This window comes from Mytilus trossulus, chromosome 7 (assembly GCF_036588685.1).
Source record: "Mytilus trossulus isolate FHL-02 chromosome 7, PNRI_Mtr1.1.1.hap1, whole genome shotgun sequence".
NCBI classification, from domain to species: Eukaryota; Metazoa; Mollusca; class Bivalvia; order Mytilida; family Mytilidae; genus Mytilus; species Mytilus trossulus.
This window is the reverse complement of record NC_086379.1, coordinates 1,455,864-1,481,622: the sequence shown is the minus strand read 5'-3', so window position 1 is coordinate 1,481,622 and position 25,759 is coordinate 1,455,864. Positions and strand designations below refer to the sequence as shown.

The 25,759-nt window shown below is 33.9% G+C and overlaps 1 protein-coding gene across 1 annotated transcript in view; it reads left to right on the top strand.

The window, feature by feature from the left end:
* The first annotated feature begins 418 nt into the window (after nt 1-418).
* The window catches only part of LOC134724473 (tubulin-specific chaperone D-like), a 74,202-nt gene continuing 48,861 nt past the window's right edge, over nt 419-25,759 (top strand). Inside the window, exons 1-10 of the mRNA XM_063587503.1 lie at nt 419-611; nt 5,224-5,274; nt 6,518-6,615; nt 8,506-8,607; nt 9,630-9,776; nt 10,545-10,683; nt 16,902-16,997; nt 22,937-23,069; nt 23,686-23,825; nt 24,554-24,614. Coding sequence (XP_063443573.1) covers nt 455-611; nt 5,224-5,274; nt 6,518-6,615; nt 8,506-8,607; nt 9,630-9,776; nt 10,545-10,683; nt 16,902-16,997; nt 22,937-23,069; nt 23,686-23,825; nt 24,554-24,614 — 1,124 coding nt within the window. The 5' untranslated portion in view covers nt 419-454. The remainder of the gene's footprint in view (nt 612-5,223; nt 5,275-6,517; nt 6,616-8,505; nt 8,608-9,629; nt 9,777-10,544; nt 10,684-16,901; nt 16,998-22,936; nt 23,070-23,685; nt 23,826-24,553; nt 24,615-25,759) is intronic.

The window sequence follows — 25,759 nt, the reverse complement described above, 5'->3', positions numbered from 1 at the left end:
TTTTATATTTTTGTATCTCTTTATATCTTTAGTTGATTTTGTTGTTCGAGCTTTTTTTAAAGCTTTCTTTTTCCTTCGTGTGATACGCTTTATTATACCGTTTATCCATGCCGGTTGGTGGAATCTTCACTGTTGACATTTTTGATTGTACGTTTTTATCCATTATATAATGAGACCTGATTTTATGAAGTCCCACATCTCTAATATTGAGCTCTATACGTTGTATAAGCCATGGAATACTTTGATAGTTCCTTTTGGATGATCACTTTTGTTAATGCTGACGTCAGGTGTCGAATTTATCGAGTGGTGTTTTGCTTAAAAATTTTAAGAGACGAATTGACTCGAGAAAAAAACCGCGAAAATCAAGGACAGATAATGCAGCAAAACCCGATGTCTCTCGTATTTTTCCAATACATTTAAAGAAAAATCCCGTTATGTTATTCGATTCCTAAGCATGGCGGACAACATCGAAAATGATGAAAAGGAAATTGGAAAAGGACACATACTTGAAGAATTCAAAGAAATTATTGAAATCAAAGGACTGATAGACAATCTGAAAGATATATATAAAGACCAGGTAGCAGTTGAAACCACTGTCGAGAGATTTACATGTAAGAAAGCTACGATTGTTACACTGATAATGAAAGATAGACAAACAAACATAACTCATGACTCATTAAAAATAGTTAAACATCATCAAACATAATTTCATAAAATATATATTTCAATCAAAACTTATAATCAGTACCTTCAAAAAAGTTCAGATTTGTGAACCAGGCATGAAAAGTAGAATTTAACGACACTGCCCAACTATAAACATGAAAGAAAAAGAAAAAGGGGGGGGGGGGGGGGGTTGATTCCAAAATCCAGAACATCATTTGAACATGCAAAATTCCCGATCTTTAAAGGTCAATCATAGTGTACTTTTTCAATGGGATTACATATCTTTTAAATTATGAGGCAGTGTCTGATCCATTATGCATGTGGGAAGGACTGTAGCTAAATTGGCATTAATAGGCTACACTTGAATGAGATATAACGAGTCCAGAACCAATCCTATATATACCAATACATATTCTTAGTATTTGACTTTATTTCATAATCTATTTTGTTCAATTCAATATTTTATCATAAATATTTGTTGTTTTTTAAGGTGTTTCGGTTAAGGTTTAACTGCCAAGGCTTTTCCTCATCAGGTATCCCAAGCCTCTAACTAATAAAATAATCAGTTTCAAAGTAAAGTTCAAAGCATCCATATGCATGTGGGGTATTGCAGACACTGCATTTTGAATATATCTATTGCTATAAAACTTTTGGTAAAAATCTGCATGAAAAGTTGTAGGTTCTTGATTTTCGAGGGGAGATCATTGTGATCAGCAGTTATAAGTTTTTCCATCTGACATAAATGTATTCAAATCTGTCTGATGATTAATGAGACATTGTACACATTCATATTAAAAAATTAAATTTTTTTTGGAACATTTGAGTGTTTTTAACTTTACCTTTCTCCATAGATATAGGAAGATGTGGTGTGAGTGCCAATGAGACAACTCTCCATCCAAATAACAATTTAAAAAGTAAACCATTATAGTTTAAAGTACGGCCTTCAACACGGAGCCTTGGCTCACACCGAACAACAAGCTATAAAGGGCCCCAAAATTACTAGTGTAAAACCATTCAAAAGGGAAAACCAACGGTCTAATCTATATAAACATACCTGTCAACCTGTGACGATGAAAATGCAGGTCATGACCTGCATTGAAGAATCAAATATCAGGTCAGGCTTAAATTAAAATATTGTTTGTTTGCAGTTTACCCTTAGCTTTCCGTCAAGCATTCATGTGACCATTGAATGATAAGCACATGGAAATTGTTTACAGGTATCCATGAAGTCACGGAGGAGTACTTTACGCTGTCGTCTCGTGTCAATTTTAAGACAAATAACAAACAAAAAAGTTTATAAGTAAACTATTTATACAGATTCAGGCACATGTAATGATGTGTGATGATATCATTGACGATGATGCAGCGGATATTCATAACTGACACGATAACCATTCTGTCTCAAACAAATCGGGTACAGAATCTGTGGAGCCTGACTTTATGGAACCAATTTCAGTGGTTAAATAATTCGACAGCAGCTTGAAGTATGGCATATTTTCTACAAATCGTGAAGACGACAAAGATGAAACCACTCCTCCGTGACTTAAATCTTCATCATTCATGGATATCTGTAAACATGCCTGTACGGAGGAAGGGCTCATTTGAAATGTTAATGGATATAGATCATGCCAAATCAATAAGAAGCAACCCTAACTACACAAAGATGTAGAGAAAATGAATGGTTAGCTTGTAAAATAAATATACTCTCTCTATATTAAATCTATCTTTGATTGCAATGAGTATGCTCCTTTAGGATAAGGGGGCTGTCCCACCCATTGCAACTATTCTCTTTCTTACAATATTAAATATACCCAAACTGTGTGGCCTGTGTGAATTCTATTAAAACATGTCCTCAGGAGCTATGCTGTCAATTTTTTTTATGCATTAAAACATTTCAGTACAGACCATTTACTTTTAATGAGATGCTGTGGATTTCACCCCAAACTTTAGATTTCTTTGGTTTTCATTAAAGCCTGGCAAAAATATAACCTTATCACATATAATTAAATATTGTTAGAAATATGAAAACAGTTGGATGTCTTAATACTTTTTTTCAATTAAGGAAGATTCAATGGTTATTTTTTTTTTATTAAAAATACACTTTAATAATTGTCTTAAAAATCTATAATATATACATTTTTCTGATGAAAATACTCTACTCATGAAAACATTCTAGTCAAGAAGCATACATGTCTGAATATATTTCTTTAAAACAGTTCGTCATAATGACATTCCTTGTTTATAAGTGTTCCAGTATTTAATAATTATACCATATTTTATGTCATAAATTGGATAATGACACTATGTTAAAGTTTCAGTTTTGGTTAAAAAAAAATTTATCTGAAAATGCCTGTTCATTTGATGTTGGTTTTCAGCATGTCCGGTGTTTGTTATTTTAGAATGTTTTTTTTTTCTTCACAAGAAACTTGGTTTAATGTAACTGCTCGTTAAAACTGTATTTTGGCTAATAAAATAAAATATTTTTCCTACCTACCGACCCTTCAGTCTGAAGGTAGTCGGAAAACTGCAAACAAACATATTTTTAAGGTTGGCCTCATAACACGTAAGAACTTTTCGGCAATGGACATTTGAGCGCATTGACAGGACATTTGAGCGAAAAAAAAGGACGTTTGAGCGCCAAAGTATAGGACATTTGAGCGCCTAAATTTTAGGACATTTGAGCGAAAATAAGAATAAGCGTAGGACATTTGAGCGAAAACAAGTCTTGGATAGAGAATTGTCTTATTGGCAATCATACCACATTTTCTTACGAATATAGTTCATTAAATGAGGAGTTTACCAACAAAAAGATTAAAACATATTTTAATTGTAAAAAACAAAGCACTAAAAACAAAGCACAGTCATAAAACAGGAGTTTACCAACAAAAAGATTAAAACATCTTTTAATTGTAAACAAAGCACTAAAAACAAAGCACTGTCATAAAACATAAAACTCGGCAACGGCATTATTTACAAGTCTGTTCGGGCTTGGAACTTATATCCCAGGCTTCTGACATAAAAATCCCTCGTAATTTCCTGCTGGCAGTATTTCGAATGCAAATCCCGGAGATTCTGTTCCTTCTCCTTTTCTGTTCGGCTCTGCGGTGCATCAATGTTCAAACTCCGAATTTTTATGTAAGTCACAGATTGCAATTTGATAATAGTGTCAAGGAATTATTAGTCTCGGTCAAAATAATATCCATTTTAACACGTACATGTATTATTAGTATTAAGATTTCAAGTGCCAAGGGACATTTCACTTAATAGATATATATATAAGAATTTTAGAACAAAGAAAATTTGCATAGCCAATGAATTATAGTAGAATTGATTGGTAAATAGAGATCAACTTAGGATTTCACTTACATAAACCAGCCAGAACCGGTCGAATTACTCGGGTGTGAAATAAAATAAAAAATATTTATAACTAAATCTTACTTTTTTTTCTTACTTTTAAAAAAAAATCTTAATTCGTGTAAAATTATCAGGGAAAATTTCGCTCAAATGTCCTGTCTGAAAACTGAGGTAAGGTTAATATCCCGGCGCTCAAATGTCCTATGAAGTCGGCGCTCAAATGACCCTATGTGCTTTTTTCTTTTTCGCTCAAATGTCCTATGCCCGAACTTTTTCGAGCTGAATTTCAATATTTATGGTACATGTACATTTTCTTATAAATTATATAATGTACATTTGTATATCAATGCATATTCACTTGGTTAAGTCATTTTTAATCTTATTAATTATTATTTCATTGCACTTTTAAAGATTTTTATAAATTTGTGTAACACAGTCTTATGTACTTTTTGTGATCATCAAAAACTAGAATAATTTTTCATATGTAATTTTAAAATGTTTGAGACTACTGGCTTTGTAGCTTTTAAAAATACCATCATTTGATACAACAAATGGAAGTTTTTAACGACCTTGACTGTCTATACACATCATTTGATTGTGAAGGAAATTAGACTATGATAAAATATAGTAATACAGTTAAAGTACTTTTTTTTTTAAATTGAATGAAGATATAAAAATAATTAAAAGTTATTTTTCAATATATATGTATTTTGATTTTATATTTTTATGATTTTATCTTTTTCACCAATAAAACATAAATATAAGGAATAATTTTGAATGGTGACAAATAAGGGGAAGTAACTCTACTAAGTTGAAAAATGTTTGTAAACCAATAGTGCATTTTTTTACGACCAAAATGACACAGACATTAACAACTATAGGTCACTGTACGGCCTTCAACAATGAGCAAAGACAAAGGGCACAGTCAGCTATAAAAGGCCCCGATAAGACAATGTAAAACAATTCAAACGAGAAAACTAACAGCCTTATTTATGTAAAAAAATGAACGTAAAACAAATATGTAACACATAAACAAACGACAACCACTGAATTTACAGGCTCCTGACTTTGGACAGGCACATACATAAATAATGTGGCGGGGTTAAACATGTTAGCGGGATGTTCATTATACACGCAAGATTTAAAAGTGTAAATTAGTGAGATCATGTGACAGACATAGTTTATACTCTACATTGTATTTTACAGTTATTGTTGACAAGTACCAAGAACAGCCTCATCTAATAGATAGACATTTAGGTATGATATGTATTATATAGACTTAGACATTAAGGTATGATATGTATTATAGATTCAAAGACATCTAGGTATGCATTTAATGATTGTCTCACTTGCCATAGATGTATTGTTAGCTCACCTGGCCCAAAGGACCAAGTGAGCTTTTCCCATCACTTGGCGTCGTCCGGCGAGGTGAGCGACACAGGCTCTTGAGAACCTCTAGTTATTTCCCCTTAACATAAACACTATGATTTTTCACATATTTAAATTATTTGAAGAAGTGCAAATTAAAATGCCAGAAAACTTAATATTGCTTAATTTTGATTAGGTTATTTGTGTGCATCTTTTCCTTTAACATGTTAAGTGGTATTGATAAATCTTGCTATTTTTGTATAAAAATAATCACATAAATTTATTAATTTACAGTGCTTTAAAAAGGTTCATTTATATACACATGCAGTGTAATTATCATGATTATCTGGAATTGATGTCGTTATTATTTTAGCATCATGGCATGGTTATTTAAAATCTTGGGAATGTAGGACAGTAAACCTGAATAACCTTAAAACTTTGTGTGATTTAGCAAACCCTAAGTATAATTTTAGCTTTTTGAAAGAAAGATCAGAAAGCGGCCCCTGAAATGAGCTGCTTTTAGATCATTATTATATTTTGTTGATATTACCAATTTTGATGGAGTTTGTGGCTTTGGGTTAATCCTGTTTAACAAAGCAGTAATTTTGAAATGCATGTAAGAAAACATGCACAACATCATGAAATCAATTATACTATAAAACAAAATAGTGCCTCAATCCATGAAAATTGATTCCCCCTTAAATAGTGAATCCGTATTTTAGCCAGTTTATGTATTCAGTAGTTTATAAGTTCTTATTCAAGATGAGTTAAAGAGTTTTTTAACGTTGAGTCGTTTGTGTTTTCTCTTATTTTTGAGATAAGAAAATGCGTGGCACGGTACTTGTTTATCCCAAATTCATGTATTTGGTTTTGATGTTATATTTGTTATTCTCGTGGTGTTTTGTCTGTTGCTTGGTCCGTTTCTGTGTGTGTTGGGTTTCGTTGTTGTGTCGTTGTTCTTCTCTTATATTTAATGCGTTTCTCTCGGTTTTAGTTTGTTACCCCGATTTTGTTTTTTGTCCATGGATTTATGAGTTTTGAACAGCGGAATACTGCTGTTGCCTTTATTTTTGTCCAAAACTAGAAGCAAATTTTCATTAAAAGAATTTCACATTTAACCTTTCTTTTGTAGAATCGTTGATGACACAGCTGTTAGAGATCATAAGAAATCCTTCATCACCAAACCCACTGATCCATTTAACCTTCAAATGTCTGTATCTTATAACAAAGGTAAGTTACCATGGTTACCAGAAATCCTTCATCACCAAACCCACTGATCCATTTAACCTTCAAATGTCTGTATCTTATAACAAAGGTAAGTTACCATTGTTACCAGAAATCCTTCATCATTAAACCCACTGATTCATTTAACCTTCAAATGTCTGTATCTTATAACAAAGGTAAGTTACCATGGTTACCAGAAATCCTTCATCACCAAACCCACTGATCCATTTAACCTTCAAATAGATATAGGAAGATGTGGTGTGAGTGCCAATGAGACAACTCTCCATCCAAATAACAATTTAAAAATTACCATGGTATCTGTATCTTATAACAAAGGTAAGTTACCCATACCTGTCAACCTGTGACGATGAAAATGCAGGTCATGACCTGCATTGAAGACTCAAATCTCAGGTCATAACGCGTACGAACTTTTCGAGCTGAATTTCAGTATTTATGGCACATTTTCTTATAATGTATATGGAAGATACCTACCAGTACATCAATGCATGTTCACTTGGTTAAGTCATTTTAAATCTTATTAATTATTTTTTCATTGCACTAGCTTTTAATGATTTTTATAATTTTGTGTAACACAGTCTTATGTTCCTTACTTTTTATAATCATCTAATACTAGAATTTATTTTTCAAATCCATGAATTGAATAGGAAATTAGAGAATGATAAAATATAGTAACACAGTTAAAAGCAGTGTAAATGTAAAAAAATATTTTCAACTTTTTTTAAAAAATTGTATTAAGGTATTAAAATAATGGAAAGTTATTTTTCAATATGTATTTGAATTTTATATTTATTATGATTTAACCTTTTTCACCCATAAAACTTAAATATAAGGAATAATTTTGAATGGTGACAAATAAGGGGAAGTATCTCTAACTCTTAGATTTATTTACGACCTAAAGCTAAAGTAATTGGTGTTAATTAACAGTGTGTTTGACACCAAAGCTGTCAAGTGAAGCCATGCACTTAATGGGTCACTTTATTTGACAGTTTACATAGCTAGATGAACTTCCTGTGCATGGAATAATTACGAATTTGCTGGTATTTCAAAGTAATATAATTTTTATTACTTATGAAATCAAACTCAAGGCTAAGAAATACCGGTGAAATCGGGTCATTTTCGGAATTCCCGGGTGATTTTAATGACCCGGCGGGTGTCCCGGGTGATCCCTCAGAATTGTGAAAATCTCGGGTCACACCAGCAGAATACGGGTCAGTTGACAGGTATGGTTACCATTGTTACCAGAATGACACCAAAAATAACAACTTTAGGTCACTGTACGGCCTTCAACAATGAGGAAAGCCCATACTGCATATATAGTCAGCTATAAAAGGCCCCAACATGACAATATAAAACAATTCAAACAGCCTAATTTATGTACAAAAAATGAACGAAAAACAAATATGTAACACATCAACAACCAACAACCACTGAATTACAGGCTCCCGGCTTGGGACAGGCATATACATACAGAATGTAGAGTCTTCTAATGCATATATCACCAAATCCCGTGGATTCACATGACCCTCTAAGGCCTGTATCTTTTAGCTGTTACTAGTAAGAAGAAATCTGCACAACAAAACCTGCCAAACTACTGCACATTCAAATGTGAAAAAATAGAAAAGATGTAAGAAATTGAAAGACAATTTTAAACGCACATTCAGAAAAAAATCAAGAAAATTTATTGTATATCTTATACATAGAATCTGTGCCCAATTCTATAGTCTTAAGATGGACCATTTGTTTGATATCATAAACAACATCTATATTGATCAAAATAATTTTATAAGTTGTCTCCGCGATAAAGCTGATGTGCATATATTGTGTATAGGAAAAATATATCAATTTAATTGTGTTTTTTTTATAAATATTTGATAGATGAGAGGTGCAAAAGTCATTGTTAGACTGTTCCCACATGAAGTTGCTGATGTTGAACCAGTCATAGCTTTATTAACAGCACAAGATCCTAAAGACTATGAGGTATGTAATAAAATTCTGCTTTGGCAAAGAGTATTATTTCCTAGGTATATAAATGTCCATTAATATATGAAAAATTTATTTGGTGTCAAAATTTAGGTTCTGTCTGTGTTCAAAGTTTTCTCTTACATCAATTACTTTGACAAACCTTTATGAAATATTATAAGAATTTGACAGAAGCTTTTTTATTACCAAAAGAAAGTATCTAAACCAAAATTTGGACATTATTTATTTTTATTTTTCCATATATCTTACTGATAAATGGACAAAGTAGCAGTTAACATTCAGATTAAGTTGAGGTTAAAGTTTGTCAATAATCAGTTATTTTGTTTTACTGTAAATTCAGAAATTATTGTGCTTATTTATCATTGCAATTTTATCATTTTACACTAAAATTTGATTTGAATTTTTGCAATATTGAGAAAATGCTGTTTAAATTCATATGAAAAATTTCAAAACCCAAGTTTAAAATTATTGCAATTATAACTGTTGCATTTTTTGCAATAATAAAAACATCGCAATAATTTCTGAATTTAAGGTATTTAAGTTGGCCAGAAGATTTTAACAATCGAAAGACAAAATCTTGTGCAAAATAATGACATTTGAAAATAAAATTGCATACAATGTATTTTAAGGACAGTCAAAATTACAGCCAGGTGTAAAAGTTTGTTAGGCATAAATTACTTGGTCAAACCTCCAAATAATTGTTATTTCCCTGTCCTAAATGTTGTTCTTTCTTGATACTGTGGATTCATTATCATGATTATGATGCGTTGGATACCAAATTTCGTGGGTAAAGTTGAACCACAAATTCAAATGTCCAACGAATAGCATATTTTTAAAAGGCTTGAGATTGGCAAAACCGCAAAATCAAATTTCCTCAAATATGAAAATTTTCAGCAATCCACAGTATCTAATTATGAAGGTATTTTTGAATAAACACATCACAACAATTTTCCAATTTACCATTTTAGGTTACAATTGTGGATTTCAAATCAAAATAAAAATGTAAATATTTTTTTCAGAACTGGGAAACCCGATATGAGTTATTACTTTGGATGTCCATGGTCAGTATGATACCATTTGATATGGTCAGACTGGACAGTAATGTGACCTCAGAGGATGGAAAGAGAAGGAAACCAGCCATGGATAGGATATTAGATCTGGCTAAAGTAAGTAAAAAAAAAGTACAAACAATAAGAATATACCATGTGGTCTTTCAGATATTATAAGTTAAAGGAAGACACATAACCGTGCCCTATTGCAAAAGATGAAAAATAACAGGCCTCAAAATAGGCAGAAAACTTTTTTTTTCAGGAATTGAGGAACGCATTTTTTCCCATTTATCAAGAATAAAAAAGTTTGCTTTGTTATTTCAATAAGGTGATTTTTGGCAAAAGTGAGTTTTTGTATAGACAATAGTGAACATGAAAGAATCTGGTAATAGCTTAAGGCTGATATATTGTAAATAAAGGGGAGATAATCTGATAATCTGATTCTCTGAATTTTTATTTAGTTCTTGGAACTAAATGTTTGAATTTACTTTTTTTAGTTATATCAAATTGACACTGACTTGTGTGTTGTTATTTATGACTTAACAGTGGAAGATTGCTTCTGAAATGCTGAGGTTTGTATTGGAATTTGTATTTTCAATTTGCATTTCAGGAATATCTTACAGTGAACCATAAGTAAATCTAGAGAAACACTGTTTGAAATAATTGACTTTGTATTTTCAGCTATACCTTACAGTGAACAATAAATCTAAAGAAACACTTGTCTGAAATGATTGACTTTGTATTTTCAGTTATACCTTACAGTGAATGATAAATCTAGAGAAACACTTGTCTGAAATAACTGACTTTGTATTTTCAGCTATACTTTACAGTGAATGATAAATCTAGAGAAACACTTGTCTGAAATGATTGATTTTGTATTTTTAGCTATACCTTACAGTGAATGATAAATCCCGAGACGCATCAGCATACTTGGCTTCCAGATTCATGACCAGACCAGATGTACAGAGGGAAAAGTTACCAGATTTCTTAGACTGGAGTTTACAGATGCTCCACACAGCTAATAGTGAGTTGAAATATAAAAAGCTTAGGAATGGCTATTTAAGATTTGATTTTTGTGGTTTTTTGGGGGAGGGGGGTTTTGAAGACGCTTTTATCAAGATTAGTTTATTTAAGAACTATAATCTGAATTTTATAGGAAGTTATCAATTAAAATGATATGGATGGCAGGTTAAATAAAAAGTGCCTTCAGAATCCCATACATTTTTTTTCAAGAACATTCCTGACTTGATATTGCCCCTTTTCTAACATTTTTGACATTTAGCATCTTTTTAAATATCTAAGTTGTTAAGTCTGTCAACAGCATACATCTTATGGTGTCTGTCAACAACATACATATTATGGTGTCTGTCAACAGCATACATCTTATGGTGTCTGTCAACAGCATATATCTTATGGTGTCTGTCAACAGCATACATCTTATGGTGGCTGTCAACAGCATACATCTTATGGTGTCTGTCAACAGCATACATCTTATGGTGTCTGTCAACAACATACATTTTATGGTGTCTGTCAACAGCATAAATCTTATGGTGTCTGTCAACAGCATATATCTTATGGTGGCTGTCAACAGCATACATCTTATGGTGTCTGTCAACAGCATACATCTTATGGTGTCTGTCAACAGCATACATCTTATGGTGTCTGTCAACAACATACATTTTATGGTGTCTGTCAACAGCATAAATCTTATGGTGTCTGTCAACAGCATATATCTTATGGTGGCTGTCAACAACATACATATTATGGTGTCTGTCAACAGCATACATCTTATGGTGTCTATCAACAGCATACATATTATGGTGTCTGCAGCATACATCTTATGGTGTCTGACAACAGCATGCATCTTATGGTGTCTATCAACAGCATACATCTTATGGTGTCTGTCAACAACATACATCTTATGGTGTCTGTCAACAGCATACATCTTATGGTGTCTGTCAACAGCATACATCTTATGGTGTCTGTCAACAGCATACATCTTATGGTGTCTGTCAACAGCATACATCTTATGGTGTCTGTCAACAGCATACATCTTATGGTGTCTGTCAACAGCATACATCTTATGGTGTCTGTCAACAGCATACACCTTATGGTGTCTGTCAACAGCATACATCTTATGGTGGATGTCAACAGCATACATCTTATGGTGGATGTCAACAGCATACATCTTATGGTGTCTATCAACAGCATACATCTTATGGTGTCTGTCAACAGCATACATCTTATGGTGTCTGCAGCATACATATTATGGTGTCTGTCAACAGCATACATCTTATGGTGTCTGACAACAGCATGCATCTTATGGTGTCTATCAACAGCATACATCTTATGGTGTCTGTCAACAACATACATCTTATGGTGTCTATCAACAGCATACATCTTATGGTGTCTGTCAACAGCATACATCTTATGGTGTCTGCAGCATACATATTATGGTGTCTGTCAACAGCATACATCTTATGGTGTCTGACAACAGCATGCATCTTATGGTGTCTATCAACAGCATACATCTTATGGTGTCTGTCAACAGCATACATCTTATGGTGTCTGTCAACAGCATACATCTTATGGTGTCTGTCAACAGCATACATCTTATGGTGTCTGTCAACAGCATACATCATATGGTGTCTGTCAACAGCATACATCTTATGGTGTCTTGTCAACAGCATACATCTTATGGTGTCTGTCAACAGCATACATCTTATGGTGTCTGTCAACACCATACATCTTATGGTGGCTGTCAACAGCATACATCTTATGGTGTCTGTCAACAGCATACATCTTATGGTGTCTATCAACAGCATACATATTATGGTGTCTATCAATAACATACATCTAATGGTGTCTATCAACAGCATACATCTTATGGTGTCTGTCAACAGCATACATCATATGGTGTCTGTCAACAGCATACATCTTATGGTGTCTTGTCAACAGCATACATCTTATGGTGTCTGTCAACAACATACATTTTATGGTGTCTGTCAACAGCATAAATCTTATGGTGTCTGTCAACAGCATATATCTTATGGTGTCTGTCAACAGCATACATCTTATGGTGGCTGTCAACAGCATACATCTTATGGTGTCTGTCAACAGCATACATTTTATGGTGTCTGTCAACAGCATACATCTTATGGTGTCTATCAACAGCATACATATTATGGTGTCTATCAATAACATACATCTAATGGTGTCTATCAATAACATACATCTTATGGTGTCTGTCAACAGCATACATCTTATGGTGTCTGTCAACAACATACATCTTATGGTGTCTGTCAACAGCATACATCTTATGACGTCTATCAACAGCATACATCTAATGGTGTCTGTCAACAGCATACATCTTATGGTGTCTGCAGCATACATCTTATGGTGTCTGACAACAGCATGCATCTTATGGTGTCTATCAACAGCATACATCTTATGGTGTCTGTCAACAACATACATCTTATGGTGTCTGTCAACAGCATACATCTTATGGTGTCTGTCAACAGCATACATCTTATGGTGTCTGTCAACAGCATACATCTTATGGTGTCTGTCAACAGCATACATCTTATGGTGTCTGTCAACAGCATACATCTTATGGTGTCTGTCAACAGCATACATCTTATGGTTTCTGTCAACAGCATACATCTTATGGTGTCTGTCAACAGCATACACCTTATGGTGTCTGTCAACAGCATACATCTTATGGTGGATGTCAACAGCATACATCTTATGGTGGATGTCAACAGCATACATCTTATGGTGTCTATCAACAGCATACATCTTATGGTGTCTGTCAACAGCATACATCTTATGGTGTCTGCAGCATACATATTATGGTGTCTGTCAACAGCATACATCTTATGGTGTCTGACAACAGCATGCATCTTATGGTGTCTATCAACAGCATACATCTTATGGTGTCTGTCAACAACATACATCTTATGGTGTCTATCAACAGCATACATCTTATGGTGTCTGTCAACAGCATACATCTTATGGTGTCTGCAGCATACATCTTATGGTGTCTGACAACAGCATGCATCTTATGGTGTCTATCAACAGCATACATCTTATGGTGTCTGTCAACAGCATACATCTTATGGTGTCTGTCAACAGCATACATCTTATGGTGTCTGTCAACAGCATACATCTTATGGTGTCTGTCAACAGCATACATCTTATGGTGTCTGTCAACAGCATACATCTTATGGTGTCTGTCAACAGCATACATCATATGGTGTCTGTCAACAGCATACATCTTATGGTGTCTTGTCAACAGCATACATCTTATGTTGTCTGTCAACAGCATACATCTTATGGTGTCTGTCAACAGCATACATCTTATGGTGGCTGTCAACAGCATACATCTTATGGTGTCTGTCAACAGCATACATCTTATGGTGTCTATCAACAGCATACATATTATGGTGTCTATCAATAACATACATCTAATGGTGTCTATCAACAGCATACATCTTATGGTGTCTGTCAACAGCATACATAATATGGTGTCTGTCAACAGCATACATCTTATGGTGTCTTGTCAACAGCATACATCTTATGGTGTCTGTCAACAGCATACATCTTATGGTGTCTATCAACAGCATACATCTTATGGTGGCTGTCAACAGCATACATCTTATGGTGTCTATCAACAGCATACATATTATGGTGTCTATCAATAACATACATCTAATGGTGTATATCAATAACATACATCTAATGGTGTCTATCAACAGCATACATCTTATGGTGTCTGTCAACAGCATACATCTTATGGTGTCTTGTCAACAGCATACATCTAATGGTGTCTGTCAACAGCATACATCTTATGGTGTCTGTCAACAGCATACATCTTATGGTGGCTGTCAACAGCATACATCTTATGGTGTCTGTCAACAGCATACATCTTATGGTGTCTATCAACAGCATACATATTATGGTGTCTATCAATAACATACATCTAATGGTGTCTATCAACAGCATACATCTTATGGTGTCTGTCAACAGCATACATCATATGGTGTCTGTCAACAGCATACATCTTATGGTGTCTTGTCAACAGCATACATCTTATGGTGTCTGTCAACAGCATACATCTTATGGTGTCTATCAACAGCATACATCTTATGGTGGCTGTCAACAGCATACATCTTATGGTGTCTATCAACAGCATACATATTATGGTGTCTGTCAATAACATACATCTAATGGTGTCTATCAATAACATACATCTAATGGTGTCTATCAACAGCATACATCTTATGGTGTCTTTCAACAGCATACATCATATGGTGTCTGTCAACAGCATACATCTTATGGTGTCTTGTCAACAGCATACATCTTATGGTGTCTGTCAACAGCATACATCTTATGGTGTCTATCAACAGCATACATCTTATGGTGGCTGTCAACAGCATACATCTTATGGTGTCTATCAACAGCATACATATTATGGTGTCTATCAATAACATACATCTAATGGTGTCTATCAACAGCATACATCTTATGGTGTCTATCAACAGCATTCATCTTATGGTGTCTGTCAACAGCATACATCATATGGTGTCTGTCAACAGCATACATCTTATGGTGTCTGTCAACAGCATACATCTTATGGTGTCTGTCAACAGCATACATCTTATGGTGGCTGTCAACAGCATACATCTTATGGTGTCTGTCAACAGCATACATCTTATGGTGGCTGTCAACAGCATACATCTTATGGTGTCTGTCAACAGCATACATCTTATGGTGTCTGTCAACAGCATACATCTTATGGTGTCTATCAACAGCATACATCGTATGGTGTCTATCAACAGCATACATATTATGGTGTCTATCAATAACATACATCTAATGGTGTCTATCAACAGCATACATCTTATGGTGTCTGTCAATAACATACATCTTATGGTGTCTGTCAACAGCATACATCTTATGGTGTCTGTCAACAGCATACATCTTATGGTGTCTGTCAACAGCATACATCTTATGGTGTCTATCAACAGCATACATCTTATGGTGTCTGTCAACAGCATACATCTTATGGTGTCTGTCAACAGCATACATCTTATGGTGTCTGTCAACAGCATACATCTTATGGTGTCTGTCAATAACATACATCTTATGGTGTCTATCAATAACATACATCTTATGGTGTCTATCAACAACATACATCTTATGGTGTCTATCAACAGCATACATCTTATGGTGTCTATCAACAGCATACATCTTATGGTGTCTGCCAACAGCATACATCTTATGGTGTCTATCAACAGCATACATCTTACGGTGTCTGTCAATAACATACATCTTATGGTGTCTGTCAACAGCATACATCTTATGGTGGCTGTCAACAGCATACATCTTATGGTGTCTGTCAACAGCATACATCTTATGGTGTCTGTCAATAACATACATCTTATGGTGTCTGTCAATAACATACATCTTATGGTGTCTATCAATAACATACATCTTATGGTGTCTATCAACAACATACATCTTATGGTGTCTATCAACAGCATACATCTTATGGTGTCTATCAACAGCATACATCTTATGGTGTCTGTCAACAGCATACATCTTATGGTGTCTATCAACAGCATACATCTTATGGTGTCTGTCAATAACATACATCTTATGGTGTCTGTCAACAGCATACATCTTATGGTGTCTGTCAACAGCATACATCTTATGGTGTCTGTCAACAGCATACATCTTATGGTGTCTGTCAACAACATACATCTTATGGTGTCTGTCAACAACATACATCTTATGGTGTCTATCAATAACATACATCTTATGGTGTCTGTCAACAACATACATCTTATGGTGTCTGTCAACAACATACATCTTATGGTGTCTGTCAACAACATACATCTTATGGTATACTTTTGTCTGTGTAATGTTTATATTTGTTTGTACTTAATAGAAAACCAATATTAAACCCATATAGATACAGTTATTGGAAAACTGTTCTTAGAAAATAATGCTGCAAGTTAATTGATAGAATGAGCATTATATGCTGTATAAACTTATGCTCTGAAGATGTTAGTAACAGCTTTATTGAAAATTGCAAGCTTTATCATAAATGTTATAAATTAATCTATTGTAACTGAACATGTGAGACCTTAAAATATTTTTTAACATAGCCAAGGTTGTTAAAATCCTGTAGTTGTATCTGTCATACATTATACATTTATTGCAACTTTATATTGTCAGTTGAAACCATGATGGGAGTCAACTGTGCTAGTGGCACCCTACGAGTTCTGTCTTTATTGTTTAAACATGGAAAACGAGAGGATTTACTGAAGTATGGTAAGTACAGCTTAAATCAAAGCATTAATAAAATTAACGGTACCAATTTTCTTGCACCAGATGCGCATTTCGACAATACATGTCTCTTCAGTGATGCTCGTGGCCAAAATATTTGAAATCCAAAGCTTATATAAAAGATGAAGAGCTATAATCCAAAAGGTCCAAAAAGTATAGCCAAATCCGTGAAAGGAATCAGAGCTTTGCATGAGGGAGATACATTCCTTAATTTATAATAATTTCTAATATTTTGTAACAGCAAATTTTAATAACACAAAAAATCTGTATGTTCATGCCAGTACCGAAGTACTGGCTACTGGGCTGGTGATACCCTCGGGGACTAATAGTCCACCAGCAGAGGCATCGACCCAGTGGTAGTAATAAAATTAACGGTACCAATTTTCTTGCACCAGATGCGCATTTCGACAATACATGTCTCTTCAGTGATGCTCGTGGCCAAAATATTTGAAATCCAAAGCTTATATAAAAGATGAAGAGCTATAATCCAAAAGGTCCAAAAAGTATAGCCAAATCCGTGAAAGGAATCAGAGCTTTGCATGAGGGAGATACATTCCTTAATTTATAAAAATTTCTAATATTTTGTAACAGCAAATTTTAATAACACAAAAAATCCGTATGTTCATGCCAGTACCAAAGTACTGGCTACTGGGCTGGTGATACCCTCAGGGACTAATAGTCCACCAGCAGAGGCATCGACCCAGTGGTAGTAATAAAATTAACGGTACCAATTTTCTTGCACCAGATGCGCATTTCGACAATACATGTCTCTTCAGTGATGCTCGTGGCCAAAATATTTGAAATCCAAAGCTTATATAAAAGATGAAGAGCTTTAATCCAAAAGGTCCAAAAAGTATAGCCAAATCCGTGAAAGGAATCAGAGCTTTGCATGAGGGAGATACATTCCTTAATTTATAATAATTTCTAATATTTTGTAACAGCAAATTTTCATAACACAAAAAATCCGTATGTTCATGCCAGTACCGAAGTACTGGCTACTGGGCTGGTGATACCCTCGGGGACTAATAGTCCACCAGCAGAGGCATCGACCCAGTGGTAGTAATAAAATCAACGGTACCAATTTTCTTGCACCAGATGCGCATTTCGACAATACATGTCTCTTAAGTGATGCTCGTGGCCAAAATATTTGAAATCCAAAGCTTATATTAAAGATGAAGAGCTATAATCCAAAAGGTCCAAAAAGTATAGCCAAATCCGTGAAAGGAATCAGAGCTTTGCATGAGGGAGATACATTCCTTAATTTATAATAATTTCTAATATTTTGTAACAGCAAATTTTAATAACACAAAAAATCCGTATGTTCATGCCAGTACTGAAGTACTGGCTACTGGGCTGGTGATACCCTCGGGGACTAATAGTCCACCAGCAGAGGCATCGACCCAGTGGTAGTAATAAAATTAACGGTACCAATTTTCTTGCACCAGATGCGCATTTCGACAATACATGTCTCTTCAGTGATGCTCGTGGCCAAAATATTTGAAATCCAAAGCTTATATAAAAGATGAAGAGCTATAATCCAAAAGGTCCAAAAAGTATAGCCAAATCCGTGAAAGGAAACAGAGCTTTGCATGAGGGAGATACATTCCTTAATTTATAATAATTTCTAATATTTTGTAACAGCAAATTTTAATAACACAAAAAATCTGTATGTTCATGCCAGTACCGAAGTACTGGCTACTGGGCTGGTGATACCCTCAGGGACTAATAGTCCACCAGCAGAGGCATCGACCTAGTGGTAGTAATAAAATTAACGGTGCCAATTTTCTTGCACCAGATGCGCATTTCGACAATACATGTCTCTTCAGTGATGCTCGTGGCCAAAATATTTGAAATCCAAAGCTTATATAAAAGATGAAGAGCTATAATCCAAAAGGTCCAAAAAGTATAGCCAAATCCGTGAAAGGAATCAGAGCTTTGCATGAGGGAGATACATTCCTTAATTTATAATAATTAGGGCCCCGTCTAAAAGTCGGGTCGCCCTATAGTGATCAGTCTGTCCGTCCGTCCGTCCGTCCGTCTGTCCGTCCGTAACACTTTAACTTTGTGTCCGCTCCATATCTAGAAAACCATTATGATTTCATACTTTATACTTTACATGTTTATTAACCACCACCAGAAGGCGTGTCATGATGTATGTACAACTTTCTAGGTCAAAGGTCAAAGGTAAAAAAACTTTGGTTTCAGTTGACAACCCTGTGTCCTGTGGTGATGATCGTGTCCGCTCTATATCTTGAGAACCCTTATGATTTCAAAGTTTATACTTGACATCCATTTTAACCAACACCAGAGGGTGTGTCATGGTGTATGTACAACTTCCTAGGTCAAAGGTCAAGGTCAAAAACTTTGGTTTCAGTTCACAACCCCGTGTCCTGTGATGAAGATCGTGTCCGCTACATATCTAGATAACTGTTCTGATTTTATACTTAATACTTAACATGTTTATTAACCAACACCAGAGGGTGTGTCATGATGTATGTACAACTGCCTAGGTCAAAGGTCAAGGTCAAAAACTGGTTTCAGTTGACAACCCTGTGTCCTGTGGTAAAGATCGTGTCCGCTCTATATCTGGATAACCTTTATGATTTCAAGGTTTATACTTGACATCCATGTTAACCACCATCAGAGGGCGTGTCATGATGTATGTACAACTTCCTAGGTCAAAGGTCAGGGTAAAAAAAACTTTAGTTTTAGTTGACAACCCTGTGTCCTGAGTTGAAGATTGTGTCCGCTCTATATCTTGGGATCCGTTTTGATTTCAAATATTATACTTGACATCCATTTTAACCAACACCAGAGGGTGTGTCATGATGTATGCACAATTTCCTAGGTCAAAGGTCTGTCTGTCTGTTGATCTGGCTCAATATCTTTAATTGTTTTTCCATAGGCGATAATGGTAACGTTTTTTTCTGTAGCTCAGTCCATATCGTAAACTTGGATATGTATGATAGCTCGTTTCGAAGCTGTGTCATTTTCACATATGTGGTTAAATTTTCGGGGTACGAAGTGAGATTACTTTTCCCGTAAATTAGCAAACCCCGAACATCCGTTTGTGATGTGGCTCCTTGTGGTAAAATATCCCCTTTTTAACACAATAAGTTCTTTGAAAATTTAATACTTTGAACACATGCAATAGCTCCATAGTTTTTACACATTTATTCTATGTTCCTCTACTTTCCTAATCACCACAAATAATTAAGTTCAGTCATTTGTTAAAAATAGAAACATGTCCAATATCACTACACAGAGATTTTTTCTTTACACGTGACTTTTGAGTTCCTCATTTCAAGGCGCATTAGGGATGTTGTCCCATCTGTCCATCGCTTACAATTTTGATTCACACTATATTTATTTACCCAACGTTATTGACAGCAGGGCCCACAGAGATCTCAATGATATCTAGTTTCTAATATTTTGTAACAGCAAATTTTAATAACACAAAAAATCTGTATGTTCATGCCAGTACCGTAGCACTGGCTACTGGGCTGGTCATACCCTCGGGGACTAATAGTCCACCAGCAGAGGCATCGACCCAGTGGTAGTAATAAAATTAACGGTACCAATTTTCTTGCACCAGATGCGCATTTCGACAATACATGTCTCTTCAGTGATGCTTGTGGCCAAAATATTTGAAATCCAAAGCTTATATAAAAGATGAAGAGCTATAATCCAAAAGGTCCAAAAAGTATAGCCAAATCCGTGAAAGGAATCAGAGCTTTGCATGAGGGAGATACATTCCTTAATTTATAATAATTTCTAATATTTTGTAACAGCAAATTTTAATAACACAAAAAATCTGTATATTCATGCTGCCAGAGTACCGAAGTACTGGCTACTGGGCTGGTGATACCCTCGGGGACTAATAGTCCACCAGCAGAGGCATCGACCCAGTGGTAGTAATAAAATTAACGGTACCAATTTTCTTGCACCAGATGCGCATTTCGACAATACATGTCTCTTCAGTGATGCTCGTGGCCAAAATATTAAGCTGAGGCTAGGGCAAAAACCATAATTGAAATCATCAGTACAAGTTGCACAATCCAAATCTTGTCTATCATTTATTTATGGAAAAGCGGTAAGTATGGCTTTGTTGGGAAAACTCAGGACTGAGGATAAGTTTAAATATTTTGTTGGATTTCGTGGAAATAAGTGAACCACCAATTAAAATGTTCAATGGAGTAAAGTTTGCTTTAGGCTTGTATGCAGACTTTGACAAAACCAGAAAATCAAATATCCAGGAAAATATAATGTTTCCTCAATCAACTAAAATAAAACATGAGTATCTTTTAAAGAACGAAATCCAACCAGAATGTATACCTTTTGATTGCAAGTATACAATAAAACATATTTTAATTGGCTATATAGACTTTTCCAATATCCGGATTTTTTTTTTAATGTACACATGTAAATAATATGTACGATTTATTTAATAATATTTCTGTTGAAACAATTGTTTCTTTTTGAAAGGAAATAAGAATATATTCTAAAATAGGAATTTATTATATTAGTTTAAAATGATTTTAAGATTTTATCATGTTATCTTATTCACAATTTTTTATTTGTAAATAAGTATTTTCACTTTAGACTAAAGTTTAAATAAATTGTAAGACTTTTTGTCTGCTTTTAAAAATTAAAAAAAACGTCTTGTTATAGTATTTAAAATAGCTCTCACAGCAATATAGCCTTTTGGTGCTGATGCGGTGTAAAGCAATCACCAATTGATCAATCAATCCACGACAATTGGTATCCACCAAAATGAATAAATGTACAGAAATGTCACAATCCTGTCTTTAGTTTATGAACATATCATGCATTGAACATGGAAAAAAAGCAGAAGTGGGCCTGTCTGCATGCATCTGTCTGTCTGTCCAGGCTTGTAAGCACTCTCAATCCTATATTTATTGTCAAATATTTATTTCAACGATGTTTTGGACAAGTTCAAAAACCAGATTCCATCAACGTTTTTAAAGAAGTTTTGGCCCATGAAAATCAGATCATATGAAAAAATTGCATTATAAGCGCTTTCACAACTACATTTGGTGTCAGATTTTTATATCAAATATCTGTTACAGTAATGCCTTGGATGATTTAAAAGATCAGTTGCTAATCAAAGTAATGCTCATTGGAAATATATTTTTTTTTAAATTTAATGTAAGCGCTCTCAAGTCTAGAAAACTTGCCTGATTTTTAAGAAAATTTATATCAAAAATGTATAACAACAATTTTAGTTTGATAATCGGCACAGATTATTTTTTTTTACAGCAGTTATGCCCTAGTTAAATAAAAATTTAATGGGAAATTACATAGTGAGTTTAAAAGAACAAAAAAATTTTATTGTTAATTATTGCCCTTAGACAGATAAAATATGTGCTGTGGCAAGGGAGATTGGTTAACCTCTATATGTCTTTTAATTTATTTGTTTTGTTTTGTTGTTGCCTCATTGATGTAAACCACACATACATTTATTGACACATTTCACAATCTTATTCTCAGATCTGCAGTGACATCACAACATGTAACTGACCAATCAATGATTAGCATTTTTGTTATGTAAACAATGTTGATAGGTGATGCGGATAAGATTCCTCTAGATTTTCCATAGACTTATTGCAAATTAATTTAATTGATATATATCATAACCAGTTGAATATAGTAATTTTACTCTTTTAATACTGTTAAAGACACTATATACTATCCCCATCAAATAGATGAAAAATCTAGAGGATTCCGGATTTCATCACCTCCTGACAAATGTAAATGCCAGGATGTCCGGATCTGATCAAGTTGGGCCTTTGACTTTGTAGTCCACAAAATCTGAAAATATTGAACAAAAATATAGACTTCTCCCAAACACAACATTGTCTAATTTTTAACGTCTAATTCATATTTTTTAATACTTTGTTTAGCTCCTGTTGTGAAAAAGAAAGTGGAAGAATTAAAAAAGAAAGAAACTAATGATACATTATTGAGAAAATCTGTGATAAAGGTCATACAGAGGTTAGGTCTAACATTCCTCAAAAACAGAGTAGCTGCTTGGAGGTAAGATCATTCTGTAGATGGATTACTATTTCACAAATTCACAATATTAGTTGACCTGGTGACTGACTTCCAATGAGATGTGACCTTTTGCACCCCATTGAAGGCAGCACTGTGACTTTAAGATGAATATCAGCAATAAAGTATGATTCCTTTATTTTTGAAACACTCTGATCTGTAGTCAAGATAAACCTTTTCCTTAAATCTGTTGTTGTTGTTTGAAAGTTCATTTTATTATTTTCAAGAATTTTTTCTATTTAGAAGTATGACTTTTCGTTTAGCTTTACTCAAATTCATGGCACCTAGAGGGATGTCTCAGTCACACCCTTTAATTTCAGGGACGATTCAATTCTGCTTTTTAGTGGATTTCCACTCTTGTTTATCTGGATTTGTCCAATACAATGTTAAACCTGATGCAATTTTATTTTAGAGAGTAAAATGTGTTTTTCCTGTTCTTTATCACTTGTTGCTGCCAGGCTAACACCTTCAAATTTATATCGGTATGCGAGTAGGCTCACTAAAGATTTGTACATAATTTTTGGCTTCCAGTGTAGCCATTTTTCGCATTTATTTTCAATGACAGAAGATCTTTTTGCTGATGTGTCAATCAACTTTTCAGGTATCAGAGAGGCAGTCGTTCATTGGCTGACAATTTGTCCACTACCTTTGATAAGAACAACTCTCAGCAGTTTGTGGGCGTGGCTAAAGATGATGAAGATGAGGAATATGATATTCCAGATGAAATAGAAGATGTTATTGGTATTTTACACTTTAAAAAAAATACATTTCTTTGTATATATTCATATTGTTTTACGTATACTCCATGGCTAAAACATTTTACTCAAAAACAAATATAAATTTGACAACAGCTCGTTGTACATGATAGAAAGTAAGGGTAATTAAAATGAACATATTGTTTATATTTATCTTAATTCTTTTGTTCACTTTGAAAACTATAATAGATAGATAACAATTGAAAAAAAACCATGAAAGGTTAGCAAGACAAGATCTACCAAAATGTCTAAATTGCTGAAAAAAAAATATTCAACTTGGTTGCCCTTCAATGATGATTTTTACCAAATTTTTGTGTTTTTTTCCTGTTATCTTAAAATGTTTAAGAGATAGATAGAAGTTTAAATGGCAAAAAAATCAGCAAGACAAGATTTACAAATAAGTCAACTTGGTCAAAATCGTCAGTTGACTCCTTATAGGAGTTATTTCTCTTGAATTATAATTTTTACAGTTTCTTTGTGTTATTGCCAAATATCATGAAAATTATATAAGTTAGATATAAACTTTAAAGCACATATAATCAGCAAGACAAGATCTGCTATAAGCTCAACATCGATAAAATTGTCAGTTGGCTCAAAGGATTTTAGTGCCCTTAAAATGAAGTAATAATTTACCATTATTAGCTTTTCTCATCACTTGTCATATTCATGATATTATTATAAGTAATATATTTATTTGATTGTTTTAATTTTCAGAACATCTACTTGGAGGCCTACGTGATAAAGATACTATTGTTAGATGGTCAGCAGCCAAAGGGTAAGTTATTTCTGGAAAACATTGCTGTCATTGTGTTCTTTTCAAATAATCATGAGTAGATTATAACATTTTGGGATATGAGACCGCAACTTTTAAACACACTAAAAACAAAAAAGACTTCCAGAACTGGGGCAAGATTTCAAGACTAAGAAATCTATGGTAATTTTTCCTGTCAATTCTGACTCCTGTGTCCTTTCCTGAATACTGTGTATTCCTTATTATTTGTGGGATACCAATTTTTTCATGGAATTCAGGGGTATACTTAATCTATTCATTTATTTTCGTGGGTACCAATTTTTGCGGACTGAGGCAATGTGAGGAAAAAGGTATTTTGTGGATATTTAATTTTTTTCGTTTTTCCAAATTCTGCAAAGAATCTTAAAGAAAATTTATACTTCATTGAAAATTTGTTCTCCTAAACCAACGAAATCCACAAAAATTGTTTTCCCTCAATTCGCCATTTCAGAATCTAATGCATTCTGGGTAATATTTTAAAAAGTGTACACCAAAGTGACGTGATTGGTTAAAAACGTCCCAAACAATTGAAATTCAACCAATGACGTGACGTTATTTTCATTTTTGGGTACGAACAATAAAATTACCCATAGTCTTTTAGATTCTGAAACGACCAATTAATAATGAATAGGTGGGTGAGCAACAAATTGAAAAGTTCAACAAAGTACAGATTTGCTATAGGCTTGTATATAATTATGTAGACTTTGGCAAAATCAGGAAATCAAATATCTACAAAATTACATTTTTTCCTTTATCCAAGAAAACTGGTACCCACAAAAATAAATGAATCCACAGTTTACATTTTTTTCAGCATTATATTTTGAATTTCTTGAATATTTCACAATTTGGATGCATTTTCATATACTTTTCATAGAAAAGAAACACATTTTGATTGTTTTGTTTTGTTACTGATATTTACCCTACAATTTATTCATAATGCAGGCAATACTCACAATTAAAAAATGGCGGGTGGGGGGGGGGGGGGGAGATATTAGAGATCTATTCAAAACCGCAAGTTGAAGGAAAGCACAAATCTATGGTCTAATGGAAATGAAAAAAAAGACAAAACAACAGTCCAAAAAACACTACAAAGTAAACAAACAAGTAAACTAAAGATTGAGCAACATGTA